The sequence below is a fragment of the Hypanus sabinus genome, chromosome 21 (assembly GCF_030144855.1).
Source record: "Hypanus sabinus isolate sHypSab1 chromosome 21, sHypSab1.hap1, whole genome shotgun sequence".
NCBI lineage: Eukaryota > Metazoa > Chordata > Chondrichthyes > Myliobatiformes > Dasyatidae > Hypanus > Hypanus sabinus.
The window spans coordinates 50,749,991-50,769,044 of NC_082726.1; the positions used below are offsets into that span (position 1 = coordinate 50,749,991).

Below are 19,054 nucleotides of genomic sequence, written 5' to 3' on the forward strand. Positions count from 1 at the left end.
TAGCTAAGGCCATGTATACGCACTGGTGATAAGAGGCTGACATGGTGGACAGAACAATTAATGAGATAAATTCTGAATGTCACCTTGTTAAAGAGCAAAGGTTTGCTAAGAGGAGTAAAATGTACTTAATGGTGCTTTGCCTACTCTTGCCTCATTAACTGCGACATCTTTCAAAACTCTCTAGAAGTGACCACATTTGAAAGTTATTGCCAACTCTTAGACTGATTGCTGATTGAATGGATCATCTGATTGCTGATCATCTTTAGTCCAAAAGGTTTCTGGGATTGGGAGATTTATCAACTGGTAACTTGTGTCTTTGTCAGCTGATGATATTCCTAGCCAGTGAGCAGATTGCCGGTGCAGCAAACTTTGCCAAGTAAGTGCAGAGAGTGATGCTGACTGGTACGCTGAAGGTGCAGAGCAAGAGATGATAAAGGTAGGGGTGCATGGTCTAATGCATGCAGAGCTGCAGGAGCTATATCACTTAAGTGCACGAGACGTCCTGTGTCATGGAAGGTGAGGGTTGAAGTGGGCAGCTGAAATATTGATAGCTGTATACAAGAAGAATTGTGGATCAGGGATCCCAGAGGAATAGATGAAGGAGGTCATCATCTCAACAATTCAGCACTCGTCTCTCTGCCACTCCTGAATAACTTTCATTCCAGCCTCACTGGTCTTAACCAGGTACTGTTTCTAATGCGTCTAGCCACTGAGCTGATCTGTGACACTCCTTTTACTGAAAAACAATTTTTAGATACTCGTTTGCTGGATATAATCCATGCATTGTTTATGGTTAAAAATAGAAAGTCAAAGAGGGGCAAGGGCTGACACTGAATGTCCACTGTGGCCAGGTAAGTGTGATTCAAATACAAGGTAGCACTAAATACAGCCTCAGCAGGAGCCTGAATTCTATGTGATTAAATATAGCAGAGTGGTAAAAACAGCCCAGTCCATCACAGGCTCATTCATCACTTCCTTCCATTTTCACGGTGCATTACCACAGGAAGATGAATCAACGCCTGCCACCTTGGCCATTCCCTTTCTCTCTTCTACCTTCTGGGAGAAGATACGGAATTTGAAAGCCTAGGTAATCAGACTAAGGAGCAGCCTTTTCACCATTGCTTCTGAATCAATCATCTCTTTCACATCCCCTTCCTGGTGGGGCTGCCACATTCTCAGACACTACCTCTCCCACTTACTCTGCTATTGTCACTTTACTATTTCTTTTTACATTACTACTTTGATCTACACTGCTATCTTTGCACCATTCTGCTGTTTCATGCTTGTTGTGGCATTTATTATCATGATGTGCACTGTTTACTCTGTGACCTTTGGAATTTCATTGCACCCTGGAGTACGTATGTGACATTGAACTGACCTGAGATACAGATCACAAAGAAGTGATATGTATAGAGTTATAGTAACAGATTAAAAAGATTATTTATTTTCTTTTGGAGAATATCCTGACTGTTTGCATCATGGCCCTGTATAGTTACAACAACGCCCATAAACAGAAAAGCGTACAAGAAGTGGTGGACACAGCCAAGTCTCAATATAGGCAAAGCCCCCCCCCCCCCCATGATCAAGCATATCAACAGGTAGCACTGGCACAAGAAAGCAGCATCCATCATCGAGAACCCCTATCATCCAGGCCAAGCCCTCTACTCACAGACAAGAGAAAATCTGCAGATGCTGGAAATCTGAGCAACACACACGAAATGCTGGAGGAACTCAGCAGGCCAGCTTGACCTGCTGTGTTCCTCCAGCATTTCGTGTGTCAGTCTCTCTTCTCACTGCTGCCATTGGGAAGGAGATACAGGAGCCTAAGGCCCTTCACCTCCAGGTTCAGGAACAGTTATTACCCACCAACCATTAGGCTCCTGAACCAGCATGGATAACTTCACTCACCTCATCTTTGAACTGGTTTTCACAACCTATGAACTCACTTTCAAGGACTCTACATTACAGCTCATATTCTCAATATAATTTATTTACTTTTTTTTCCACAGTTTGACTTCATTTGCACATTGGTTGTTCAGCAGTCCTTGTGTGTAGTTTTTCATTGATTCTATTGTATTAATCTGTCCTACTGTGAGAAAATGAATCTCAAACTAGGATATAGCAACATATACGTACTCGGATAACACATTTTCTTTAGACTTTGAGGTGGAGAAACCGTTTAGAAAGTGGAAGAGAAAGAAGTCTGAAAACAAAGGTGAGTAAATGGAGAGTTACTGAAGAGAACTAGAATAGTGACTCATAACTACAAGAGATTCTGAGGATGCTGGAAATCCAAAGCAAAATACACAAAATGCTGGAGGAACTCTGCAAGTCAGGCAGCATCCATGGAAATGAATGAACAGTCAGTGTATCAGGTGAAACCCTTCAGAAGAATTGGAAGGCAAAGGGGAAGACGCCAGAATAAGAAGGTGGGAGGAGGGGAAGGAGTACGAGCTAGAAGGTGATAGGTGAAGCCACGTGGGTGGAGGAGGGTGATGAAGTAAGAAGTTGAGAGGTGATAGGTGGAAAAGGTAAAGGGCTGGAGAAATCTGATAGGAGAGGAGAGTGGATCATGGGAGAAAGGAAAGGAGGAGAGGCACCAAGAGAAGGTGATAGGCAGGTGGAGAGGAGAGGAAAGGTGAGAAGGGAGCCAGAGTGGGGAATGGAAGAAGGGGGAAGGGGGTGGAGGAGAAATGATCAGAAGTTAGAGAAATCAATGTTCATGCCATCATGTTAAAGGCTACCCTGATGGAATATAAAGGATTGTTCCTCTAACTTGAGAGCGGCTTCATCATGACAGTTGAGGAGACCATGGACTGCCATGTTGGAATGGGAATGGGAATTGGAATTAAGATTGTTGATCACCGGGAAATCCTGTTTTTCAAAATACAAGATTGTTTAATGTAATTTCCTGTACACAAGTGTAAGGAGAACTGAATTATTGTTACTCCAGATCCGATGCAGCATTAAAAACCCACAAAAGATAAATAACACAATAACAATACACACAATAAATATAAATACATAAGATAATTTGCCTGTAAATCTATAAAGTGGCTGACGGGAAATAATGACGTAGTGGTGGAGTTAGAGGGTGAGGTGGAGGTTTTGAACAGTATTACTGTTTGGGGAAAGCAACAGTTTTTGCGTCTGGTTGTCTTGGCACGGATGCTATGTAGCCTCCTCCCTGAAGGGAGTGGGACAAAACGATCGACGAGCAGGATGTGTGGGGTCCTTCGTTATGTTACTGGCTCTTTCCCAGAACCTTTCTGTATATATGTCCTTGACGACGGGTAGGCCGGTGCCAGTGGGGCATTGCTCGGTGTTGAGTACTGCTGGAGAGCTTTCCGATCCGCCGCAGTGCAGTTTCCATACCAAGCAGCCATGCAGCTTGTCAGAATGCTCTCTACTGCGACTCTGCAGAATTACATGCATGGATGTGAAAAGTCCAGCTCTCTTCAGCCTCCTTCGAAAGTAGAGCACCAGTGAGCTCTCTTGACTGTCTTGGCTGTAGGATGTGTTTTTGGTACCATGACGTGCACTCCCAGGAGTGTGAATCTACTTGCGGTTTCCACTGCTGTACCGCTGGGGTACATAAATGGAGAGTGTGAGTGGTGCAGCTTCCCCTGAAGTCTGCGGACAGAGCGAAGCGGCCCTCCCCAGTTTAAGTCAGGTCTCCTCAATGTAGAGGAGGGCACATCTGGAGCGCCAGATGCAGCAGACAACCTCAACAGGTTCGCTGGTGAAGTTTCGCCTCACCTGGAAGGACTATTTGGGGCCCTGATGGAAGTGAAGGAGGAGGTGAACAGGCAGGTGCAGCACTTCATCTACTTGCAGGGAGGAGTGCTGGGAGGGAGGTTAACGGGGTATGAACAAGGGAATCACAGAGGGAGCAATCCCTGCAGAGAGTGGGTGGGGGGACAGGTGGTATGTGCTTGGTGGTAGGGTCCCATAACGACGGCAGAAATTGCAGAGATTGCTGGAGGATGCTCTAGAAAGGAAAGCCTCATCCCGGGAACAGATGCGGCAGAGACAAAGGAACTGACAAGAAGTGACTGTTAGTGTTGCATTCATGATGTTCAGTGGTGCACTGCAATTGTACTTGTGTAGTCTTAATTAGAATTATTTGGTGTTCGTGTTAAGGTTTATGCAAATTGTGTAGTATTTTCATAATTATGTTAATATAGCATTATGGTAGAGCAAACGTGAATGTGCCCTACATGGTGAGATATTTTACTACAGGCACTGATGCCTGAAGGAATTTCTCCAGAGCTGTTACATCGTGCAGAGTCTCAAAGTGAAGATTTTGCTATGTATTGTAAAGAATTGGTTAGTTGTATAATTTTGCATATTGACAATTGATGGCTTAAATAGGCTCATGGCTTCCCTCTATAGGGAAAGCACAATTGGATATCTGATTGTAAATGTATCTTCAAAATTGAACTTTATTCACTGCTGTTTAATTTGCAGGACAGCTCTCTTCAGTGAAGGAAGTTCTGACTACTACTCTGAGTGCTGGTACTTGGAGCAACAGCAAATATATCTACAAGCCCTACATTTACAGTTTTTAACTGGAATGGTTGCAGCTTAAAGTAATCTTTTAATTTCTGCACATCTACAGCATGGTATATTATATGTTGTGTGAGTGTTACTGCACCAAGTGATTGACCCTCACTTGGAAAGAGCTACTGATGTGAAGTTTGAATAGATTTGTATTATAAATCAGTAATTCTGAGTGTATCTCTCTGCAGTTCATATAGCTTTCCATCTAAATTAGCTATTGTATATTAGTTTGTTTTGGGCATATTCTCTAATTTCTATATTTTTCCACCATAATGAACTCGCCCATTTGCTCAACTTTTGGGCTGAATTGTTATTAAGTCCTGTCATACATGAGAAAGGTCCCAACGTAGCCACTTAGACACCTATGAAATCTCCCTCCTGGTCATCTTGGAGGGTATACATTCCAACGATAAGTTAGGATCAGAATCAGGTTCATTATCACTGGCATGTATCATGAAATTTGTTAACTTAGCAGCAGCAGTTCAATGCAATACATAATATAGAAGAAATCAATCAATCAATTGCAGTATATGTATATTGAATAGATTAAAATCATGCAAAAACATAAATAATATATAATTTAAAAAGTGAGGTTGTGCTCATGGGTTCAACGTCCATTTAGGAATCAGTTGGCAGAGGGGAAGATGCTGTTCCTGAATCGTTGAGTGTGTGCCTTCAGGCTTCTGTACCTCCTACCAGATGATAGCAGTGAGAAAATGGCATGCCCTGGGTGCTGGAGGTCCTTAATAATAGACTCTGCCTTTCTGAGACACCCCTCCTTGAAGATGTCTTCGGTACTTTGTAGGTGAGTACCCATGATGGAGCTGACTAAATTTATGACCCTTTGCAGGATCTTTCGGTCCTGTGTAGTAGCCCCTCCGTACCAGGCAGTGAGCAGCCTGTCAGAATGCTTTCCATGGTACATCTAAAGAAGGTTTTGAATGTTTTTGTTGAGATACCAAATCTCTTCAAACTCCTAATGAAGTATAATTGCTGCCTTGCCTTCTTTATAGCTGCATTGATATGTTGGGTCCAGGTTAGGTCCTCAGAGATTTTGACACCCAGGAACTTAAAATTGCTCAATTTCTCCACTTCTGATCCCTCTATGAGAATTGGTATGTGTTCCTTTGCCTCACCCTTCCTGAAGTCCACAAACAGCTCTTTCGTCTTCCTGACATTGAGTGCAAGGGTGTTGCTGTGACACCACTCCACTAGTTAGTATATCTCTCTCCTGTACACCTTCTCACCTCCGTCTGACATTTTGCCTACAATGGCTATATCATTAGGCTATTTATAGATGCCTATTGCCTAGCCACACAGTCAACACTACTGACCCTTATCATTGTGGCTGCTGTACTCTGAAGTCTCAAGTATACACACAGAGACCACAGACAAGCAAGATTTCATGTGACTGGTCAGAAGAAAACATAATTTTAACAGTACAACTTCCTCTAAAATTAGCCAACTGTCAACAGTCTTAAGAAGAAAATCACCTGGAATACCATTTTAAATTGAACGCCAGTTTGTAAAAAGCCTTCATAAGTCTGATAAATGCATCAAAAAAGCTAGTGGTTTAAAGCAACACACACAAAATGTTGCTGGAGGATCTCTGCAGGTCAGGCAGCATCCATGGAAATTATTAGATAATTGAAGTTTTGGACTGAGACACTTCTTCAGGTCAGGAAAGGGAGGGAGAAGATGCCAGAATAAAAAGGTAGGAGGAGGGGAAGGAGGATAACTAGATGGTGATAAGTGAATCCAGGTGGGTGGGAAAGGTCAAGGGCTGGAGAAGGAAGAATCTGATAAAAGGGGAGAGTGGACCACAGGAGATGGGATTAGAGAGAATAATAATTTGGAATGGACTAGATGGGCCAAAGGGTCTGTTTCTGTGCTCACGTGCTCTATGGTTTGGAGCAGGCATAGGTCTTGGAATGGACTTTGAAAGGATGGGAGGAGTTTGAAATGTGGTAGAAAATAAGAACCAAAGTATTCTAAGTTGTTGTATTGTCACGTGAACAGAGATGCATTAAAACATGTTATGGAAACACCAATGCCTTGAATGGAAAATCCTACTAAAAGTAACGCATTCAGCCCAGTACATCACAGGTAAAACCCTCCCAACCATCAAACACATCTACATGAAACGCTGTCATAGAAAAGCAGCAACCATCATCAGAGATCCCCACTACCGAGTTCATTCTCCCTTCTCTCTGCTGCCATCAGGTAGAAGGTACAGGTGCCTCAAGACTCACACCACCAGGTTCAGAAACAATTACCACCCCTCAACCATAAGTCCTTGAATAAAGGGGGATAACTTACACTTAACTTCACCTGCCCCATCATTGAAATGTTCCAACAACAAATGATCTCACTTTCATGGATCTTTCACCTCATCATCTCATGTTCTTGTTATTTATTGCTACTTATTTATATTTGCATTTGCAGTTTGTTGCCTTTTGTACTCTGGGTGTTCTTTCACTGTTACTTTGCTACAGATTTGCCGAGTATGCCCACATGAAAATGAATCTCAGGGTTGTATATGGTGACATATATATGTACTTTGTTAATAAAATTTACTTTGAACTTTGAATTAAGTATGCTCAGAGTTAAAAATTCTGTAATGTTGAGGGAAAACATTTTAGCCAAACTCCATACTGAATCATAGGAATAGCCAGTATTGAATACAATATAGTAGAAGTTTTGCAGATTGCTAAGGTTTGGAAATGAACTGTGAATAATTAGTATGAGAATGGCTAAATGATAAGAGAAGATCACCACAATCTCCTTTGCATTCATGTCATGACCTTCTGGAGATTTTCCTGTTACTGCTGTGACAGTAGAGGCAGATGCATTGACGAAGGGAAGGGTTAGATTAATCTTAGAGTAGATGAAATGTTGTCACAACATTGAGGACTGAAGAGCCTGTACTGTGCTTTGGTGTTTTATGTTCGACGCTGACAGTTACTCAAAGTAGATGGAAATGGAGCAAGTGTGATGAAGAGATGATGGTTTTACAGCTGAGTTGTGGTTGCCCCATTTCAGGCAATGGCCTCCAGCTTTGGTCTAGTCTGCATGCAAGCTTCAAGAACTGGAAAGACACACTTGTTCCTTCTCATCCAGCCACAAGGCCAGTCAGGGTAGTTTAGGGAATGCTGAAGGAACAAGTATTGCAATCTTTCTAAATCTGACCATGAAATATTATTTGATCAATATCTTGCTGATGTACAGAGCAACTGTGTACGCACTACAGGCTGTTACATGCAGAGTTCTTGATGAAGAAAAGATTGAGATCGTACTTGACTACATCTGCCTTCTAGGGTTGAAAAAGTCACTTTCATGCTCAGCAGCAGGAATGCAATTCCAAAACAACAATGGTGTTTGTGTTCTTGAACTCCTCTCATGCCGTCCACAAGATGAATTGATCTAAGAAGGAAGAATCCAGAGGAAACATTTGTGCAATCAAGAGGTACTAATTTGAAATTGGTGGCAAAATGCAAAATAGATCACATATCAACACTACTATTGAACCGATCAGAATTAGATTTACTATCAGTGACATGGAATAGCGTATACAGCAATAGCGTAGTGCAGAGACATAACATTACAATAAATTACAAAATAAACAATGCAGAGGAATTATGAGGTAGTGTTTATGTGAGAAATCTGATGGTGGGCTGGGTGAGAAGCTGTTCCTGAATCACTGAGTGTGAGTGTTCATGCTCCTGGGACTCCTCCCTGACGCTAACAATGAGAAGAGGTCATGTCCCAAAAGGTGGGGTCCTTCATGATGAATGCCCCCTTGTCGAGGCTCTGTCTGCTAAAGATATCCCTGACGGCGTCCGCAGCCTTTGCAATCATGTGCATTGGAGCCTCCGTGCCAGGCTGTGAAGTAACCTGTCAGAACGCGCTCCGCCATAAATCAGTAGAATTATTTCACAGTTTTGAGGTCGCACTAAATCTCTTCAAACTTAGCGTGAAGTAGAGCTGCTGGCGTGCCTTCTTTGTGCTTGCATTGGGACCAGGATGCCTACTCCCACCTTTCCACCATTGAGCCCTTGATGAATACTGGTACTTGTTCTCGTGACTGCCCTTTCCTTAAGACCATGTTCAATTCCTTAATTTCCATTCAGTTAGAAACAAGGTCCAAACCGAATTCAGTGTAAATTTTGGTACATGTGCAGACTTCGGAGGTGAATGCAGTTAAGACTGCTCAGAATGTAATCCTTGATTGACATTTGAAGGTGTAATGTGCAAGTTTGTTTCAGTCAAATAAAACTTAACATTGTGATCAACGTGTGTAACCTGCAGTAGGTGTATTTCACCAGGAGAGGGGGCGAATGTGCTTTGTGAAAAATACTGCAACGACACAGCAGGTGAGTGAGACCATATCTTTGAGAGTGGAAATTGGTTATTATTATTATTATTATTATTATTATATGGATGCGTGAATCTCCTTCTTCACCCAATGAACCACCCATTCATAAATCCTACATTCTCATCCATTCTCTGAAGATCAAGGGCAATTTACAGTGGCCAATTAACCTACCGGCCTGTATATCATTGGGATGTGGGGGAAAACAGGAACACCCAGAGGGAACCTTAATAGTCAAACGGAGATCATGCAATCTCCACACGGGCAGCAACCACATTTAGAGAGGAAGGAAGGAAGAAAGAAAGAAAATAAGGAAGGAAGAAGGAAAGGAGGAAGAAAAAGCTTCATTTATCACATGTACTTTGAAACATGCAGTGAAAAGCTTTGTTTGTGTCAATGAGAGCAACACATCCAATGAGGAGCAGGTTTTTGGGGGCAAGTGTTGCCATGCTTCTGGTGCAACATAGCATGCCCGCCACTTCCTAACGCTAACCATATGCCCCAGTATGGGGGGAGTCTGGGGAAACCACATGGTCGGGGGAAGAATGTATGATTTCCTTACACGCAGCGGGGCAATTAAACCCAGGTGGCTGGTGTTGTAAAGCGTCATGCCAATTACTACGCTACTGTGCTGCCATCTACTCTACAGTGCTACTCTGTGCATCGAGGCTGTGATCTAACAACTGCTTCGCTGTACCTCTCCAATCACGTGTGACCTGCATGCACACTTAACCACTAACCATTTACCATCTCAGCCATGGTCTCTGTCACATGCACACCCACTTCCTCTCATTTACAAGCTCACAGAGAGAAGCAGCATAGAACCAGGCCATTCGGCCAACTAAATCTGTGCAGACCCTCACCCACCTATTTTACAGTAGTCCTATCCGAACCTATTTGGTTTTTCCAACATTCGCATCACCTGCCTCCTAGATTTTACTGCATATCTATAGACTGAGGGCAATTTATTGCTGCCAATTAACCTGCCAAACAACAAGCCTTCAGGATGCGGGAGGAAAGGGAGCAATGTTCCCTTTAATTTGTAATGACAAGTCCGTGCAAAAATCTTGCGCTGTGCAGTTTTTTACCCCCTGACAGCAACATGTGCACGCTAAAAGTGGAAGCAAACTTGAAGCTATTTTAAGGAGAATAAGCCATTCCACTTTGAACGAACTAGCAATTCTTTTGTACTTCGCGCCCTTTGCTTCTTTGGAACTCAACACAGTGAATCAATCATTTCTTCAATAAAAACAATATAAATAAGCCAGTTCTAAAATCTGCAGACAAATCATCACAAACTCCACGTTGTCAGCACCGTCCGCATCAGAAACCTGAAAAGGAAATGTGATTGTGTATGATCGTGAAACATACTTAACATGCCAATGAGGTAGAAGGTGACGACTTTTCATGCGCAGCTTAAATTCCTTTGTGAGCTGATAGCAAAAGATGTGAGCATGCGCACACACGCACTCCTTAGAGGGAACGTTGGTGAGAAGGTCACAGGGAGAACGTGCAAACTCCACACAGACAGCACGTGAGGTTGGAATTGAACCTGGATCACTGGAGCTGTGGGGCGGCAGCTCTACCAGCTGCAACACGAGACACTAGCATACACACGTCCTTCTCCAAGGCTGGGCCCCAACATCTGTGTTTTTCTGCTGTAATTTCCTCCTGTACTGTGTTGGGCTTGGCTTGCTGCTCAGTGGATTTAATGGCGTTTTATCTTTTGCCAGCAGTAAAATCATTTTCCTTTTGCACTTGGAATTGTCTCTAACAGCCGTTGAGCCTTTTGACGTGTTGAAAACTTCCCAGTTCCTTATGATAAACTTTGCTTAGTTTCTTGTCCTAGAGTGGTTCGTATTGAACTCTTGGCTGACTTCTGCATTTTTTGACTCTAAGCCCTTACCACATTCTATGAAAAATACTATGGTTCAGAGGGAAAACAATAATTATTTCTGCTACATTTCCTGTTACCCGTTGTGAGGAGAGCATGTCGGTGATAACTCTGAAGGAAAAGACTTGCCCCTCTCTCACACCCTCGAGGCATTCCAGAGAGCATGAAGTGCTTTTAATATACACTTAGAGGCCACTTTATTTGGTACAGGAGTGAAACCTGGTGTGGCCTTCTGCTGCTGTAGCCCATCCACTTCAAGGTCCGACAGGCTGTGCATTCAGAGATGCTCTCTGCAGCCACTGTTGCAACGTGTGGCTACCATTTGGCTTGAACCAGTTTGGCCATTCTCCTCTGACCTCCTTTTAGCCCACAGAACTGCTGCTCACTGAATGATTTTATATTTTACACCATTCTCTGCAAACTCTAGAGACTGTTACGGGTGAAAATCCTTGTAGGTTGGCAGTTTCTGAGATACTGAAACTACCCCGTCTGGCACCAGTGATCATTCCGTAACCAAAGTCACATCACTCCCCCATTCTAATGTTTGGTTTGAACAACTGAACCTCTTGACCATGTCTGCATGTGTTTATGCACTGTGTTGCTGTCACTTGACTGGCTGATTAGATATTTGCACTAATAGACAGGTGTACCTAATAAAGTGGGCACTGAGTGTAAGTTTATAATGGTGCAAATATTTGTGCATTTTAAGCTTGTGAAACCAAAAGGAATCTAATCTCAATCATTTTGATTTGAGTAAATGTCAACCGGGACATCCAGAATAACCTCCCTTCTCTTCATGGAATAGCACCTGACTTTTCCATCCATTGAAAGCAAATTTGATCTTAAAAGACAGAACACGGAAGATAGTACAGTGCAGGCACTTTGGCCCATCACCTGTACAAACCTCCCTCACACATATGCCACAGAGCTCCATTTCTCTTTCACCCATGTGCCTAGAGAACATAGACTATAGATTGTAGAACATTACAGCACAGTACAGGCCTTTCAGTCCACAATGCTGTGCTGGCCATCCTTCCCTCCTACATAGCCTTCTATTTTTCTACCACCCATGTCCCTATCTAAGAGTCTCTTAAATGTCCCTATTGTATCTGCTTCTACCATCTCTGCTTGGTTGTGTGTATCACACATTCACCACTCTCTGTGTAAAAAAAATACTTCTGACATTCCCCCTATCTATTCCTTCAATCGCTTTAAAATTATGCTCTCTTGTCGCTCGATGAGACTCGGAAATGCCCCAGCTTTATCCGTCTCAACCACCACCCCTGGCAGTAAACAACCTACCTCTGACATTTCCCATAAGCCTTTCTATAAGTGTTCATCCATAATATGCTACCTCCGACATGGCAGCTCTGCACTGGAATATCGACTAGATATTTTTGTCCTCAAGTCTCGAAGTCGTACTCAAATGCAGGAGCTTCTGACTGAGAGGCAAAGCTACTGTTCAGCGAGGCACACTCTCACAGTTTGACTCTTCTGAGGTGAGAGGTCCTGCCCTGTATCTGTAATGATGACACGTTCTGAGAATCCTCTTGTTTGATGGCGCACAGGGTTGCTGGTTCTCACGGTGTCTGCAGAACTACAGATTACATTTCAGTGCACTGTGAATCAGGGGTAGATAAGCAAGTGATTTCATTGAAACTTGTAAAATTCTTACTGAGAGGAGTGCCGGGGTCACATTCTCAGTGATTGTGTTTAAGGACAGGGATGTGGGGAATTAGAGAACAGGCCCAAGTATAAGACTCCACACTGTGTTTGAAGACCAGTGTGAGGGCATGGTTAGATGTCAGCCCCACAGACCAACCAGGACATTCAACCCATCATCAGAGAGACCAGAGTTTGGGGCCTAGTCTCTGGGGCCGTGTTGCGGACGAGTTAGGCGTTCGAAAACTGGAGTTTGCGCCCTTACCCAGGGTCCTCGTTTGTCATCATCTGCAAGTCCTGGGCCGACACTGAAGATCGAAACCCGAGGGTTGATCCGGGGTCTGGATTGAAGCCCAACAGACAATCGGAAGTCTCCAAGTCCAGGCCAAATGCCCGGTGCCTGGGTCCGCGAACCTCCGTGAGTCCACTGAGGAGGTTGTGGCACAGTGCCTTGTGAATCTATGATTTTGCTGTAGGCTGAAGGAGACAATCTGTCCTGGGTTTAGAGGACTGTGTAGGTGGGTGAGCGAGAAAAACAGGGCTTGTTCTGCTGTTGCTGTTTTGTTGATTGGTATGTTCTGCTTAGCTGAGTCTGTGTTGTTCTGACGACTATCGAAGGCACTCTAAGTTGGCACTGGAATGTGTGGCGACATTTGTGGGCTGCCCCCAGTACGTCCTTGGGCGATTTGGTTGTTAGCTCAAATGACACATATCGCTGTACGTTTCCGTGTGCAGGTGATAAATAAATCTGAATCTGGAATCTGAATAAGAGTAAGCTGTTTCTGTCAGATATGAGGAGAAACATCTCCAGTTGGAAAGTGGTGAACCGGTGGAGTTCTCTGCTCTGGATATCTGTCAGGGTTTTGTCGTGCATTTCATTCCAGAGACCCATCGATTTATGGACACTGTGCAATCAATTGCTGGATAATGACTCTGAGCTAGAAAATCAAGGACTTGTGAATGATGGAGCAGGCTCGAAAGGATTGGCTCCTAACTTAGCGGAAAGCAAATGTTTGTTTAATATTTTAACATAATTGATAACAGTCGTGTAAAGAAATTGGCAGCAGATAATGGCAGGCAATCAAGAATATTCCAGCTGGGCAATTAAGAGCAGACTTGGTGACCAGTCGCAGAGTGCAGGATGTAGTCATGGTCGGCAGGAAGGTCAGTGCAGGTCATATAGTGAGATGCTCAGGCATACAAGCAATCTGAAAGTCTGGCCTGAGTCCCCCTTCACCCACTCCACCCCCACCCCCGTTTTCTCCGTCCTCAATGCGTCCTCAAACCCTCACACCTTTCTGTGAGCCCCATTCCTGCAGCCATATTGTGGTTTAACGTTGGGGTGCTGTCTCATTGTGGAGCAGAAATCCTTTCATCTTTTCCTGTCACCTCTCTGCTACTTGAAATGCTGTTCGTCATTTGGCCTGAACATTCCATGTTTTTACCTGTCTCTCTGTTAATCTAACTAGTCTCGCTAACCCAGGGGTTCCAACCTTTTTAATGCCATGGACCGAGAGGTCTGTTAACCCCAGGTTGGCTACCTCCGATCTAATCTATCTGTCTTGCTTACTTCTCATTATAGGTTAAAAAACCCCACACCTCACCCCTTTTAAAGCTGTTCACATTGTAAATGCACACTGTTTATTTATGTATTTATGCATTTCATTCCATACCTGTACTTTGACCTTTATTTTTATATGATTCTTTATCATTGTTGCATGTTGATGTTTTTTGTTGGATGTCACCCTCTGACCAGTACACCACATCAAATTCCTGGTTCATGTAAATGTATTTGGTGAATAGAGTTGATCCTTGAATCATGACAGAGTAAGGAAGACAGTGATCGAGAAAAGGAGAAAGAGAGAGAGACAGACAGAAATAGATACATTGTGAGCAAGAAGTGGGGAGAAAGAGAGAAGAGAGAGAGGGAGAAAGGGATCAGAAAATAAGGTGTTCACTAGGCTCTGCATAAAATAGAGAAATTGCATTTATTTAGGACTTTTATCATCCTTGTAACACCCCAACAGCCAATGATGTGCTTCTCAAGCACACCCATTACTGCAGTCTCAGGCACAGAGTATTTGGTTTAATAATTTCCCACAAATAAAAACAGCAGCAACTTGTATTTGCCAAGTGCCTTTTAATCTAGGATAAATCTTCATTTTAACCCAGTGGTAAAGAAGGGAAGATGGAAGGTTTATGGCTTAAGAAGTATGTAAAAATAATTGAATTTCACAGTAAATTACGGCAGCATTGGTTCAGAGAGAATTAAGCTGTTCCGTGTACAATGATGCTGCTGATCTGGCTTTCTATGAGCGAGCAATATTGTGGTTCTAACTTGTGCCGTGGGCTTGCTAGAAAGACTGGCACTTGCTGCCCATCCCTGGTGTGCTACGGCTGGGGGCAGTGGGAGTATAGCTACCGAGATGAGACTGGATGAGGGCGACAGATTAAGAGCATTTGACAACCAGCTGTCAGCTAATTACAGCAACAGCTTGTAGCAGTACCAACCTTTTTAATTCTCACAATGACATACAGTGCAGAAACAGGGCCTTCAGTCAAATGACTCTGTGCTGACCACCAGCCTCCACTCAACACTGAGAATTTCTGCTTTCAATATTACTTATTTATTTTTTATTATTTGCGTGATTTGCCTTTGTTGCACATTGGTTGTTTCCATGGCAATACAGACCATGCTCTCTTCTTGTTGCTACCATTGGGAAAGAGGTATAGGAGCCTTAGGTCCCATCCACCAGGTTTAGGAGCAGTTATCACCTTTCTACCATCAGTGAACCAGTGAGGACAACCACTCACCTCAACACTGAATTGACTCTACAACCTACAGACTCATTGTCAAGGACTTTACAACTAATCCTCAGCATTATTAATTCATTAATTTATTATTATTATTTGTTTTTATTTGTATTTACACATTGTCTTCTTTTGCACATTAGCTCTTTATCGGTCTTTGTGGGTAGTTTTTCACTGATTCTATTGTATTTCTTTGATCTACTGTGAATGCCTGAAAGAAAATGACCCTCAAGGTAGTACAGTACACGGTGATATACTATACATGTACTTTGATTATAGATTTATTTTGAACTTTTTGAACCTTTCTCTAACCTATTTTACTGCCACTGAATTCTCATCAACTTCCCCTGGTTCCATCGCTCACCCAACAGTGGCTGATTAACATGTCCACCTGCCCGCTGTTGGGATGTGGAAAGAGACCAGGACCTCCAGAGGAAACCCAGGGAGAACGTGCAAACTCCACACAAGCAGCACCAGAGGCCAAGGTTGAACCCTGGCACTGTAAGGCACCAGTTCCACTGGATGCATCGCTGTAACACACAGTCCTGGCATTTTAAAATGGAATTCCATTTTGAAAATTTCTATAATGAAAGATTACCTCCTCTCTCAAGAAGGCAGGTCTTCAGATCACCTTCAACATCAGGAGGCTCTTTGTGGTTTGTCCTCCAGTACATTAAAGTGCTGGATGGTAACTCGGGCTTGCTGTGGGTGAAGGGCAGAGGATGGAGTGAACATTGAAAAATGTGGAAGAATATCCAGATTGTGAGAGGAGAGGGAACAGTGGGGGAGGGGGGGCAACCAGCAGGAAAAGACAGTCCCCTCTTCACCATCCCCCCCACCCCCCACCACCACCAGCTTGCACTCATCCCCAGTCACTAATGGTTAAAGATAAAGACGAGGTTTTAATTTGTCACATGGGTATCGAAACCTGCAGTGAAACTGGCTGTTTACGTCGGCCGGCAACACAATCTGAGGATGTGATGGGGTGACAAGTGTTACCGGTGTTCCAGTGCTATCATACCTTACCCACACCCTACTAACACTAACCCGCATGTACGGGAATACGGGACGAAACCGAAGAACCCGGGGAACGCCACACGGTCACGGAGAGAATGTACAAACTCATTACAGTCGGCAGAGTGGGAATCGAACTCCTATATGCCTGCTGTAGAGTGTTGGGCAACACAATGCTACCGGCTTCAATAAGTGAGATGGCTTGTTACAGCTACAGTTTTGAACCATATTTTATTTTCAATTAGCAGGTTCGCTGTGCAAATCTGAAGCCTGTACAGACATGCGGTCTTTGATCTAATGGTTGTCATAGTATCTGAACTGGATGTTGCGGTGTGTAGTCTGTAATAATCACTTTGTTCACTTTGTGTGGGGCTGCTTTGTGGCTCTTAATGGCAAGGTTTCAGCCCCACGTGCAGTGGCTGGCTTTGCATTTCTATTAGACCAGCGAGCTTCACCAACCCGTGATGATCTGAGCAATTTACACTCAGTCGTTCATGAGGAGAGGTTGGGGGAGCTTAAATGTCATTCTTTTGTGCCCACTCCCAAGGGGAAAAAGCTATGGAAATTCATTGCAGAATTTTTTTTTTAAAAAAACAGCGATTAACACGTTCATCTTGAGTTGTGCCCCGTTCTGCACCCTGTGAAGTCCGACAGAGGCAGTGAACGGGTTAAATTTATATCTCTGTTTCCTCTTCGCACACCCTGTTAGTGTGCAGGCTGGCTTCTGGTAGCAGTGAGCTTCCTTCATCCCTCCCACCGCACCCCGGTCTGTGCATAATTCCCGACTGGCAAACCTTCCTCGAGTTGCTGCGCTCCTCTCTGGGGTTGCTATGCTGCCTTCACTCCTCTGCCGTTGCTATGCTGCTCTCCGTCGCTGTGTTGCTAGCAAGTTATGCGTTGCTAAGTTCAACCTAGCAACAGTGACAACACCATTTGGCGGGATGATACCAGTCTGTCTTTAGGAAAGGAGGTCCCCGGATCAGTAGCCAGATCTGTCCTGACTAATGCCACTAGGGGAAAGTTCATATTTCCTTCCCTCTCTAAACGCAGTTAAATCCCTTGCCTACCTCCCGCAACCCCACTTCACTAAGGCTTAACCTCACAGTCAAATACCTTCGCGAGGGAAAGGGTTGTGGGAATCTAGAACACCGTCCTATCAGACCGGCCTTGGTTTAATGGTTGTCTGGACAGATTTGGAGGATGGTCAAAATCCGAGGAGGAAGGTTCTCTCCCCAAAAATGCACCCCCCCCCCACTTTTCCATGCAGACATCTACTCTTCAAGGGAAGGTACGACCTGTACCAAAGTGGGATTACACCTGAACTACTGTGAAGGATTAAACTAGGTTGGGGTGGGGACCAGGGTGAAAGGTCAGGGGATTTGGCAGCTCGTGTAAAGGTGTCTGCAGCATGTGGAAAAACTGTGAGAAATAATGAGGAACAAGGGTGACGAGCTTAGAGATCTGTACATGGAGCTATGATGTTGGGACATTACTGAGACCCGGTTGTCACAAGAGCAGGAATGGCTGCTGAAGGTTCTGGCGTTTAGATGTTTCAGAAGGGACAGGGAGGGAGATAATAAAAGAGGTGGGGGAGTAGCATTGCTAACCAGGCAGAAAGAAGCTCAAAGTAATCCTGGATAATGTTTGCAGGCCTTCCAGTGGGTCTGGGTGGTTTCAAAGCCACCCCCCCCCCCCCGCACTTCCTCGTCCTATCTCTTGGTGTCGCGCTCCACCTCGATCTTCTCCTTGGTGAGGCACTTGAGCTTGGGCTCGGAGCAGAGCTTCTTCTGGTAGTTGGCGTGTTGGTCCTGGTAGGTGGCGATGGCGAGGCACTCAGCCAGCTGCTTGTCGCAGAGGCAGAGGTGGCTGGAACAGGGCTCCAGGCCCTCGGGGCACTCTGTCCTGCCCACCTCGCACACGGCGTAGCTGGGCTTCAGGTAGACGTTGGTGCCCCGGCCGCAGGAAGCCAGGAGCGCCTCCTCGTAGCAGCAGTCGTGTTTGAAGCAGCAGGTGTCGAAGTCATCCAGGGGCACGCCGTTCCCTCCCTTGCCACAGTAACAGCCGTAGCCATTGACGCTGTAGATGGAGAACTGGTAGCGATTCCGGTAGCACCACAGCACGAAGGCGATGTCCAGCACACTCCTGCGGCTGATGGGATGCGGGGTTGGGATGTCCTTCTCCACCAGGACAGCGGGCAGCCCCACCAGTTGGGACAGGATTAAGAGACGGAAGAGAGTTGGTTGCTTCCCTCCACCCATTGGAAATTTCTGCTTTCCCCCTCTACTCCAATGCTGACTAACTCCACAGCCCCTGCGCTGTGCTGTTGGAGACCATGTCTAAGACATCATGTTAAACCCCACCAAACAGGTTCTCTTCCATCTCTCATGTTTCTCTCCGGTCACCCTCCTCCCAAGGTGAGGGAATGGAGGACAGTTGAGGTGGTGTATGTACAAAGCGGAAGGGATTCTAGAATGGAATGACAGAATAATAGCACAGACTAGATGGGCTGAAGGGCCTATTTCTTTGTTGTAGTGCTCTATAACTTTAATGAGATGACATGCAGGTGCTAATTTGGGCAGTAAGAAGCTGGCAGTAGACACAAGAAGGGAGAGGTCGTGCTGAGCAGGGGAGAGCAGAACAGACTGCAGGAGGAGAGAGAGAGAGTAAGAGAATACATGAGCTGAGGACAACATTTAGAAAGACCATAAGATATGGGAACAGAATTAGGTCATTTAGCT

General features: G+C 44.5%; 1 protein-coding gene across 1 annotated transcript; it reads right to left on the bottom strand.

The window, feature by feature from the left end:
- Positions 1-18,025: 18,025 nt before the first annotated feature.
- Positions 18,026-18,574, bottom strand: LOC132378850 (basic phospholipase A2 Sms-N6-like). The gene has a single exon (XM_059946104.1). The coding sequence runs from the start codon at positions 18,572-18,574 to the stop codon at positions 18,026-18,028; it is 549 nt and encodes a 182-aa protein (XP_059802087.1).
- Between the last annotated feature and the right edge of the window lie 480 nt (positions 18,575-19,054).

Coding starts and splice junctions, on each gene's coding strand:
- LOC132378850 (XM_059946104.1), bottom strand. CDS start 18,574: ATGGGTGGAGGGAAGCAACCAACTCTCTTCCGTCTCTTAATCCTGTCC.